The following is a 12,382-nucleotide window of genomic DNA, read 5'->3' on the forward strand; positions in this document are numbered from 1 at the left end:
GACTTAAATTCAATCAATTAATCATTGGGAACTGGGTTTATTACTAACCATGAAATGCAATGTTCTGCCAATAACATTTGTTTTATGTGCATTTCCTTCATAACATTAGTAATTTTCGGCAACCTTCAAAGAAAAGTGCCCTCAGCTTTTATTACCATGTAAAGCAATTTGATTGTATGTCAATATTAAAATATAGATTTTCTTTAAATTAATGGCCAAAAAAGCCCATGAACTCACCAGTATGAGGAACTACATGAGAAGTGAAGTCTTTGGGATTGGAAATCCAATTAATAGATATTACGTTGGGCAGCACGGTAGCACAAGTGGATGGGCGGCACGGTAGCCCAAGTGGATGGGCAGCACGGTAGCCCAAGTGGATAGCACTGTGGCTTCACAGCGCCAGGGTCCCAGGTTTCATTCCCCGCTGGGTCACTATCTGTGCGGAGTTTGCACGTTCTCCCAGTGTCTGCGTGGGTTTCCTCCGCGTGCTCCGGTTTCCTCCCACAGTCCAAAGACATGCAGGTTAGGTGGATTGGCCATGATAAATTGCTCTTAGTGACCAAAAAGGTTAGGTGGGGTTATTGGGTTATGGGGTGGGGTGGAAGTGAGGGCATAAATGGGTCGGTGCAGACTCGATGGGCCGAATGGCCTTCTTCTGCACTGTATGTTCTATGTCATAGATTATCATAGAATTTACAGTGCAGAAGGAGGCCATTCGGCCCATCGAGTCTGCATCGGCTCTTGGAAAGAGCACTCTACTCAAGGTCAACACCGCCACCCTATCCCCATAACCCAGTAACCCCACCCAACACTAAGGGGAATTTTGGACACTAAGGGCAATTTATCACGGCCAATCCACCTAACCTGCACATCTTTGGACTGTGGGAGGAAACCGGAGCACCCGGAGGAAACCCACGCACACATGGGGAGGACGTGCAGACTCCACACAGACAGTGACCCAAGCCGGAACAGAACCTGGGACTCTGGAGCTGTGAAGCAATTGTGCTATCCACAATGCTACCGTGCTGCCCCACAGATGCAAGACATAATGCTGATTACATTTCCTCAATAACTAAAAATATCATTGGAAGCTATTACAGATTTAATCTACCTATTTAGAAATTATTTTTCATTTCCTTGCAGTCTGGTTTTTGTTTGAATACTTGTCTATTTTGTAAAATGGAATATTGAATGAAAGTCAGTGAATTATTTAATCCTTACAAGTTGTTATTACCTCGTTGATTTAACAATAAAACACAAGTCATAGTCCATACTTATTGAAAGGAAATACATGCAATATCGACAACATGCATTCGAAAAATGTGCTATTTTCTAGACTAAAAAGTCGATTGTAAGGATTCAGAGTGGTTCCAGGAATGAGGGATTTTTAACGACAAGGCTAGGTTAGAGAAGCTGGGATAGTTCTCCTTGGAGCAATGGAAGTTGAGGGGAGATCTGATAGAGATGTACAAGATAAGGGAGATAAAGATAAGATGATCCCATTAACTGATGGTACAAGGTTTAGAGGACAGGGATTTAAGGCTTTGAGTAAGAGATACAGGAGGAATGTAAGGAAGAAACCTTGTACGCAGCTAGTAATGACCCGGCACACACAATGTAAAAGGGCAATAGAAAAAAAGATGATCAAGGAAATTGGATAGAAACTTGAGAAAAGTAAATTTGAAGGGTTACGGGGATAGAGCGGGAGGAATACAACTGGCTAGATTGCTCCACAGTGACTCAGAATAGATTTGAAGTGTTGAGTGGTCTCCTTCTCTGCTAATATGTCTGTATGATCATGAGTAGATTCTAGTATGCTTTTACAACTATTGACATTCAACTTTTTCATTTTTGAAACTTGAGGAACAGAATGAACCTGGCCTGATGCCAGCAGTCCAATGAAACCTGAGTGAATTAGCACGGGTTGAGTAGCTGAACATGGGCACGGAAGAGAAAGGGTTTTGGCTGCCTACAGCCAGACATATGGTCAGCAGAGATCAAGCACCTGGCCTGGTGTAGCATCTGGCAATTCAGACCCCTGTTTTGTTTATAAACATATAATCCGAGTTGGATAGACTTTGTGAATCCCTTATTCAATGAAAGAAACACCTCACACTGTCTTGAATAATGTGCAAGAGTCCATTATCCATACAGATATGGAGCAGAGAATTGTCAGAAATGCGATCTGTTGTGGATCATGTGACAGTATCTGTGACAACTACACAGCAGGATTTTGCCACCACTCCTATTGTGGGAGAAACATTCACAAATATTCAAACTACTGATCTAGAGTTATTGAGGGACAACCTCTTGGTCAGACAGCAAAACGCTGAAGTTTCCAATGGGTATTGTTGGGGGGCAGAACCTCCATCCACCTCAAACAGGGCCATCGATGCAGGCTTTCCAATGTTGAGAATTCTCAGACTCCTGACTTTCACCAACACCGAGCATAGATTCATCAGTGGAGATCAGGCTAGATGATGATATCAGCTGGGACTCAGTCTGGTATTGTGATGAAAAATAAATACTTAAAAAAATGACAAAGTGGGACGGGGTGGGGGGAGTTCTCCAGACTCGTGTATATCCACTACAATTTGTTTGACTTTGGGTGAGTGGACATCTCAGGATCTTAGGTGTGACCCTCTTGGTGTGATGTGCACCACTGAACCGTTAATTAAGGGATCTTTCCCTGACCCCCACAAACTTTCATCATTTTCCACACATGTCTATGAATATTACTGACCAAGAACTGAAGCACCCCAAGATCAGCTTAAATATTTCATTGTAACATTATGCTTTCATTTTTCTTTCAATTTGTTTCCCCGGAACCAGCTCAGCAATTGCTGCAAACAAGCGAATTAAACTTCCAGAAATCTCCACTACTCCATTCAGTGATAGCTCTGTTAAAACAACAGAAGGAGAAATGGAACAGAACTAAATTCAGCATTTTCTGCTAATAGCTACAGCGATAATATCTAGCCTATAATTAAATGCTTTTGAACTATATCTATCACTGAATAATCCTGTGAATAACAGCCTAATGTTACTTGTTCAGGTTATTTCGCCTTCATTCTTTACTGATCGGAAAATGTCGATTGTGTGCAAGTTGTTTGTATTTTTAATTTCAGTGTGCATCACCTTTATTTGTATGCATATTAAATTTTATCTACCTTATCTTGTTTATCAAACTTCTTTACAATGCAATAAGCGACATTGGTTTTTGTCATCATTTTTTTCCCAAAATTACACCCCTTCTTATTTTTATGAATAGTAGAAACAGGATGGAAGTAGAATATTGCATCAAAGATTGCCGTTCTTACCTCCACACCATTTAAAAGAGGTCTGAACTCTGGGCAAATAAAAGCACTTCCTGCATAGGCGGCATCAATGTGCATCCAGATATTTTCAGAATTGCCTGAAATATTACACATAAAAATCAAATCATATTTTATACTTTATTTTGTGAAGTACAGATGCCCAAAAAAGATGTTTTACAACAATGCGATATCAGCCAACAACACAGAAACACATAGAAGGTAAAGAAAGAACTTGCATATGTACAGCATCTTTCATAACCTCAGGATACCCAAAACTAAACTATGAATTACTTTTGAACTGCAACATAGGGAAACACTGCTATAATATTGGTACAGTAAGAGGTTTTACAACACCAGGTGAAAGCCCAACAGATTTGTTTCGAATCACTAGCTTTCAGTTTACAGGTCTAGATGGAGCAATTGGAGAGAGGGATAATCACAGGTTAGAGAGGTGTGAATTGTCTCTAGCCAGGACAGTTGGTATGATTTTGCAAGCCCAGGCTAGATGGTGGAAGGTGAATGTAATGCAACATGAATCCAAGGTCCCAGTTGAGGCTATACTCATGTGTGCGGAACTTGTCTATAAGTTTCTGCTCGGGGATTCTGCGTTGTCGCGCGTCCTGAGGGCCGCCTTGGAGAACGCTTACCCGAAGCTTGAGACAATTCACTCCAGTTGCTCCGTCTGGATCTGTAGACTTAATTACCTGCAAAGACACACACTCAAAGTATTGTATTGCATCTTTGACTTTGTCGATATATATGTTTCTGGAACCCACCTCTTCATTCACCTGAGGAAGCAGCAGTGCTCTGAAAGCTAGTGATTCGAAACAAACCTGTTGGACTTTAACCTGGTGTTGTAAGATCTCTTACTGTGCTCACCCCAGTCCAACACCGGCATCTCCACATCATAATTTTGGTAAACAAAGCTGTCAATTTCTACACAGCAGGGCTGATGAGCACCAATGAGATAATGAGCCGATCATTTTGTGATGTTGGTTGAAGGGTAAGCATGGGTAAACCAGGACACCTACCTGTTCTTGCTTGAACAACGGCATTGGATCTTTCATGGCCTCTTTACAGAACAGATGTGGTTTGGATTTAGCATCACGTTTGGAAGATTGCAGCTCTGATGGTGCAGCACTAATTGTCTGCATAGACTATGAGCTCAAATCTCTGGAGTACAAACTGAGCCTGTGACATAGTGGGGGCCAGAGGCGAAAGTAAAATAAATCAGCCTCTAACATCTGAACAAAGCAATTTTCTTCATCTTAAAGCCCCATTCGCACCAGTGTATTAGAATTAGGCAAAGAGGCAGAGACCCATGGGATGACACTTTAACTCATTTAAAATTCAATGGCTTACACAGAGTTAAAATTGGGACTGAGACCAGCACCGCCACAGTCGGGGCGGGGGGGCATTCTCCTGCCGTATCCGCAAGTAAAGTCGGGGGCTTTATGCTGTCCAGCTGCTGGCCCACCACTGGACGGAGGATCGGTGCGGGGGCGTCGTCGACTTTCTGGTCATAAGACCAGATGAATCCTGCGGACAGAGCCTCAGGATCGGAGAATCTAGCCCGTGGTTTATGTTCACAGCATTTCTTCATGCGGAAACATGTTGGATTACTTCCATGCCATTAATTACATCCTGGACTTTTGATTTTCGCCATTTAGAGGAATTTTGATACCACATTAGCCAACAGTGAGAACAGTGAGAATCGGGAAGTGCAATTCTCGCTGGCAAGATCGCGTTTTCCGATTTTCCTGGTCATCGCCAGTGGTAATGGGAATCCTGCCGTGGAAGACCGGGAAATTAATTTAAGTACATTACAATATATGTGGGGAGCCGTCCAGCCGGGACAGCCCTCTCAATGAATATTCTCCACTCGCCGGCTTGACGTCATGTCAGCGTGAGTTCCAACAGCTGTATAAAAACGAGAACCTGGTGACCTCACCCCCAAAGGTGACATCAGATGTGAGCGCTGAGGTTGGCATTACCTTCCAGGGTGGCATTACCTTCCAGGGTGCCAGTCACAGAAGGGGCAGCAGAGAGGACGCGGGCTAAAGGGGTCATTCAGCATCAGTATCTCAGGGGATGGAGTCACTCTGCAGCTGGCTGGTGGTCTTCAAGGTTTAAAGGGGTCTAGTGGCTGGAATACAGGCAGCGCTTCCAGTGTCCCGCATGTTTGCTCTGTTGTGTTATGTAATTTGGAATAACACAAGCTGCCACTTGATGCAGTTTTGAGTAAAAGATGCTCCAGACTTTGAAGTGAGTTCAATGTGTTTTATTGAACTATTAGCACAGTTCTCAATGAGTTTGACTCTCTGCTAATCTAAATGTAGTAACTCAGTCTAACTGAACCAGCCTTGCTCTTAGCCACATGCTGGGATGTGATGCTGAGGATACACCCTGTCTCACTCTGTAGATGTTGATCTGTGGAAAGAGGCGGGGTGTGAGTGCCTCATCCCTTTTATAGTGAGATACCACCCCCGAGTGTCCTGACTGCTCATTGGTCGTGTCCTATTCTATGTGTTCATTAGCTGCATGTTTGCATATCATGACATCTCCCCTTTTTTAAATGTTTTGTTGGCGTATGTGAATGTATTTACATGTGAATGAGTCTGTCTAACGTGACTGATGGAGGACAACAGAACAGAGCAAACAAAACAAACGTTCACAAGTCCAGTCTCTGAGACTTGCGTCTGATCCTGGTCGACCACCGGAGAGGTGGCGGAGGGGACGACGGCGCCTTGACAGGCGGGATGGAAGCCTGACTGGTGGCCTCATGGTGCGAGGTATCAGGTGGTGGCAATTCAACATATGGAAATGGAGGAGAAAGTGGTTGCGGGCAGGCAACTTTGCGCAGTGCCCGTCGATTCCTTCGCACGATGGAGCCATCAGCCATACGTAAATTTAAGTGCGGGGCACGCATGGCCTATCGAACAATGACAGCCGGGCAGACCACCTACCATCTGGTATCTTGATCCTGACAGTGTCTGCCGAGGATAGCATGGTCAGATCGGTGGCATGAGCATCATAGCCCTGCTTTTGATGGTCTCTGAGCTGCTGCATCTTCTGCAGCATCGGGAGGTGATCCAGGTTGGGGTGGTGTATGGTTGGAAGCGTGGTCCGCAGGTCCCTGTTCATCAGGAGTTGAGCCGGCGACATGCCAGTGGACAATGGAGTCGCCCTGTAAGCGAGCAGTGCAAGGTGTATGTTGGAAGCAGAGTCCGCGGCCTTGCAGATGTGCTGTTTAACAATGCGCACCCCTTTCTCGACTTTTCCATTGGACTGCAGATATTGCAGACTGGAGGTGACATGCTGGAAATTGTATGACCTGGCAAACGTGGACCATTCTCGACTGCTAAAGCACGGGCCATTGTCGCTCATGACAGTGATTGGGATGCCATGCCTTGAGAACATTTTCTTACAGGCTTTGATGACGGTCAGAGAGGTGAGGTCCGGGAGCTTCAGCACCTCAGGGTAATTCGAGAAATAGTCAATGATCAATACATAGTCGCGACCATTCGCATGAAAGAGGTTGATGCCAACCTTGGACCACGGAGAGGTCACTATGTCATGCTGTTGGAGCGTCTCCTTGCTCTGCGCTGGCTGGAACCGCTGACAGGTATCGCAGTTCAGGACCATGTTCGTGATTTTCTGACTGATGCCGGGCCAGTAGACAGCTTGCCGGGCTCTGCGTCTGCACTTCTTGGCGCCCAGGTGTCCCTCATGAATCTGGCCCAGCACCAAGCTCTGGAGACGGAGCAGAATGACAATGCTGTCCAGCTTGAGGAGGATACCATCAATAACCGTCAGGTCATCCTTCACGTTGTAAAATTGTGGACACTGCCCTTTCTGCCAGCCATTGGTGAGGTTGTGGATGACGCGCTGCAAGAGGGGGTCTTTGGCTGTCTCATCATGGATGAGAACTACCTTCTCATCTGTCGCCGGGAGACTGCTTGCACACAGCTGCACCTGCGATTCGATGTGCTGGATGATCTTCAACGGCTCACCTAAATTGGCCAACTCCCGATTTAAAATGGCGAATGGCAAAGGCTGATGGGAAAGTCAGCCAACATAGACAGAGACCAGCAGCTGCAGGTTTGCTGTGTAGATACCTCTGCAAAGGCCAGACAACATCGATACCAGCGACCACCAGCATTAAATGTAGCAGCCATCTACATACTGATGAGCAATCCCTGGGAACAATAAATGACATTTTGGACACACAAAGCAAAGCCAGACACCTCGGCGCCAGCAGGAGCCAACACAAAGGAGGTGAACGAGCACCTCAAGACCGCCCATCGATCAGGGAACTGCTCCAGTATTGGAGATATCGAACCAAGCGATTGGCACAAAGTCCAATCACTTGGGACCAGGTACAGGGTCCGCCCCGAATGGCGGGAAGCCCCTGGGGACTATAAAAGTTAAGCCCCAAGCTCTCTTCACTCTCTTCACCTCTGCGTCCTGCCCGGGTCAGCCAGCAACACGAACCAATATTAACCATGACCAGTGCAGTGACCCCCGAACAAAGTAAGTCTTAATTCAACGCTCGCTACGAGATAGGCGCTCCTAGCTACCAATCCGTACCAACATCGAATCCCGCAGACTCAGAACCCGAACGAAAAGCCATTTGTTCCCCTGACCTGGTGGGCCAGTCCGAAGTTAAGTATAGGCCTGTTAGTTGTAGAAGTAGCTTAGACGTAGAATTTATGCATGAGCAGCGATTACTGTGTATAATAAATGTGCTTTGATTTGAACCTTACTAATCGGTCTATTGGGTGATTGATCATTACTTGGACTTGAACCTCGTGGCGGTATCATAAAGATACCTGGCGACTCGAGAGCAAAGGTAATAAAACAGAGCAATTGAACCAACGGAAAGTTAGCAACATTATTTGGCGATATCTGACGGGACCCGATCTAGAAGTGGCATAACCACTCCGGGAGAACCCAAGAATTTGAATTAGAGATACAATTGGGAACAGGAAACCAAAAGCGTTCAAGCAGTTCTGATCAATACTCATAATTCGGAAGTGTGTGTATGCATGCGTAACTAACAGTTACAAGGTAACAGTTATAAGGCAAAACTGATAGATTTTTTTGTTGCGATAAAACTGTCGGGAGTTTGTACTTCGGAAAGTAGCGAAAGCCGTACCCGTATTTACAGCACCGCCTTAATACCCCTGTCCCAAATTTTAAGAGCAGCATTCGGATAGGTAAGATGGCAATGCAGGCAATGCAACGCCTCATGAACCCAGAGGAATTTGCGGTCGCAGCGACCAGCAGCAGTAGAGTGGGACAATGTCCCATTTGGGAGGAAGTAATCAGGAAATATCTCAAAGGGAAAGGATGGCCCCTTTGGAATGAATTCTGTGACAACGAGGAATCAGGCCGGAGTATAGGACATACTTAGTGGGAGAACCAGAGCGAGATCCACAAAAAGAGCTTAGGGAAAGCTCGCAAGCCGATGGCAATCATGTCCTGCTTGGCACAATTGCGAGGCACAGAGGAGGTCGTTAGGACGCTCTGGAAAGAAGTAGAGGGCATACATCGAATGAGTTAGGTCGATGTAAGCGAGGTAGAAAGAGAGAATTTAGAATTGAGAAGGAAATTGGCAGCAAAAGATGGAGAGGTGGAGGATGCCAAAAAGGCACACCAGTCTTGTCTGGCGCACTTAAGCAGCTTCCAGTCTCAATATGAAAAGGCCTATCAGGACACGCAACGTGCAGTCCTGGTACGTGAAGAAACAGAAAAACAGGTAGAAGCATTGCAGAGACAGTACAGCGACCTAAAGGCAGCGTTAAGAGCACTCCATGCTGCCACCACGGAGCAAAGACAAAGCTCACTAGACCATGCAAAGTGCCGGAAGCAGATTGCAGAGCTGCAATCACTGCTTTCAGTTCAGAAAGGATTCCAGGAAACCTTTGGAGCGAAATTAGATCAGGAAGACAACCCTGATTGGGAAGAATTGAATGAAACAGCACAGAGATATGTTCAGGGAAAGCCACAAAAGAGGAAAGTGCCACAACCCCCCACAGAGCAGATAGTTCACGCTCCACTGAACCCAGTAACCACCCACCACACAGCATCGTGGACGATACGGAATTTCTATACTACACCACCTTAACAGTGACCCAATTATGGGACGCGTGCGATAAGATCACACCGTTCCTCCACACCTCAGACCCCCACCATTGCTTTGCCACAGTAAAGATTCAGGCGACAACGTACGGCCTGGATGAGCGAGAGCATGTAAAGCTCCCAGTTTTAAGTTTAGACCCTTCAGTAGCAGCAGCCCTTCCCGACCCACAGAATGTAGGAGGAGGCACCCTTGCGGAAATGCACACTGCATCCTGGATGCGACCGGGTATAACCAGGGTGACCCTGTAGATGGCCTCAACAAATGCAGGCAAAAGAAAGCCGAGCCCCCCACAGTGTTCGCTGGACGCCTGTGGATCCACTTTGCAGCAGTCTTTGGAGACTTAGACCATGCCCATTTGTCCCCAGACAACATGGCCAAATGGACCCGCACCCTTATCTCCCATGCCACAGAAACAGGACAGAAAGCTTGCACAAATTATGATCCCTCAGAGGAAGCTCATAACGAGAAGTGGGTAGTGAAAAGATTGTCCCGCACCTGGGAGCAATCTGTACAAAGCAAACCCGCAGTCAAGAATCCTGAGGAAAAGCAGGCCGCCGCAGATATACAGGCAGTTACCACACACCAGAACCCCGCATGGGTGAATGAAGGAAAGAACAGCCCTCCACCCAAGTCACAGGAGTGTTACAACTGTGGACAGTTGACACACTTCGCAAGAGAGGGCAATGCCCCTAGAAAGCCACAGAGAGCCCAGCAAACGGGGACTCTGAGTAAGAAGACAGAGCCCATACATAGTATGAGCGCCCGTTCAGATCAGACGGACCTAACCGGAACGGATTGACGGTGTTCGGGCTCCCCCAGTTGGGTCTGCAACACCCTTTGGGATAGGTCCGGACGACCGGTAGCGAAAATTCGGGGACAGCCCATCGAATTTCTCTGGGACACAGGAGGGCCCCGCACCAAAATACATTCCTCCACCCTGTTTCAAAAAGACACGTGGCCCACTACAGCCACCATCACCCTCAGCGGCTTTACAGGCCACTCACAGCAGGGACACATCACAGCCCCTGTACCCATTCCAATCGGCACCATCACCACCAAGCAACCCGTGGTTTCAGTTGACCTGCCCCACACAGCAGAACACATTCTTATCATTTGATCCAGTAAACCAGTGTGTCTGGAAAATGGCAAAATCCGCAAGAGCCCCCGCAACGCTCAACATAGGAGAATACGCAAACAAAATTAGCGCCGTAGGCGAATTCTGATTCAACCCGACCACGCTTAGTACAGACAAGCAGGTTAGGGCAGTTCTGCAAAAGAACAGAGCAGCATTCGCGACCCACAAGCACGACTGTGGACGGATGACTGGCTCCGTACAAATAACAGGACCTGACCCTAGACCCCCAAAACAGTATGGATTTCCCCAAGAGGCAGAGAGAGAAATCTCAAAGGTAATAGAAAGCTTATTAGAGCAGGGCGTACTTGGATCAGTAGTCCACTAATAATGCCTCGATTTGGCCAGTGAGAAAGCCCGATGGATCATGGCGACTGACCATCGATTACCGGGAACTCAACAAAATCACCCCCACTGCAGCCCCACAGTAGCCACAAGTCCCGAGACCATACTCAAGCAGGGACTCAATTCCCGATTCTTTACGGTTTTGGATGTCAGCAATGGATTCTGGTCCATTCCATTGGCAAAGGCGTGCCAGTACAAATTTGCCTTCACTTTTAAAAATCAGCAGTACACGTGGACATATCTGCCACAAGGATTCCACAACTCCCCCTCCATTTTCCACCAACAGTTGGCAAATGGTTTACCCAAATTCTCTTGCCCTGAATGTCTGGTTCAGTACGTAGACGACCTACTACTGCAGACAGACACCACGGAAAAGCACATTGAGCTTCTGTCCGAACTCTTACACTCAATCGGTTGTAAAGTCAACCCCAAAAAAGCCCAGATTTTGGAAGATAAGGTGATATATTTGGGAACAATTATCACACATGGTAAACGCGAGATCGAGCATAAAAGGATTGACTCGATTGCTAAATTGCCCCTTCCCCAGAACGTTTCAGCCCTCCAGTCGTTTTTAGGACTGGTTGGCTACTGCCGAAACCACATTGACGGTTTCGCCAGCAAGGCAGCACCCCTCTCAGACCTCCTAAAGAAGGGAGACCACTGGGAATGGCTTCCGCAGCATACGGATGCTGTGGACTCTTTAAAACAGGCACTCATAGCAGCCCTCGCACTACAAGTTCCAGACCCGCTTTCCCCTTACGTTATAGAGGTAGCAACCACAGACTGCACCCTTTCGGCTGTGCTCCTCCAGGAACGGCATGAACAGTTAAGACCCGTAGCTTACGCCTCCAGACATTTAGATGCTGTGGAGCAGGGATTTTTAGCCTGTGAGAGGCACCTGCTTGCAGTATTTTGGGCAGTTCAGTATTTTTCGTATATTACCGGACTGAACCCCATCACAATTCTCACCGAACACACCCCCACCCAACTTTTACTGGACGGACGACTCAAGGACGGTACAGTAAGCCAGATTAGAGCAGCTAGATGGACCCTTCTCTTGCAGGGACGGGACATCACTGTTAAACGGACAAAGACGCACACCTTTTTAGCCGACAACTTACAGTACCCCGGAACCCCCCATGAATGTGAAATTATCTCTCCACACCACAACACAGGCCCCTTTATCGCTAAAACACCCCCCATAAAGATAGGGAGTTCACCCCAGAGACCCCAGCACACAGACACGTGCGAGCCCATAAAGATCTATGTGGATGGATCTTCCACAGTATTGGATGGGAAGCGCATAACAGGTTGCGGTATATATGTCGAGGAGGCACAGGGACGCGCCCTAGAAGAAATATCATTGAAACTTCCAGGCCACTTAGGCGCACAGGCAGCAGAGCTTGCGGCCATCTCATATATAGTGGAACACCCAGATTCCTT

At 46.9% G+C, this 12,382-nt stretch overlaps 1 protein-coding gene across 3 annotated transcripts in view; it reads right to left on the reverse strand.

The window, feature by feature from the left end:
* ddc (dopa decarboxylase) overlaps window positions 1-12,382 on the reverse strand; it is a 310,860-nt gene that overhangs the window by 166,524 nt on the left and 131,954 nt on the right. For all 3 annotated transcript variants that reach the window (XM_072508857.1, XM_072508858.1, XM_072508856.1), the window contains one exon: window positions 3,321-3,415. In XM_072508857.1, coding sequence (XP_072364958.1) covers window positions 3,321-3,415 — 95 coding nt within the window. The remainder of the gene's footprint in view (window positions 1-3,320; window positions 3,416-12,382) is intronic.

The sequence above is a fragment of the Scyliorhinus torazame genome, chromosome 6 (assembly GCF_047496885.1).
Source record: "Scyliorhinus torazame isolate Kashiwa2021f chromosome 6, sScyTor2.1, whole genome shotgun sequence".
In the NCBI taxonomy this organism is placed as follows: Eukaryota; Metazoa; Chordata; class Chondrichthyes; order Carcharhiniformes; family Scyliorhinidae; genus Scyliorhinus; species Scyliorhinus torazame.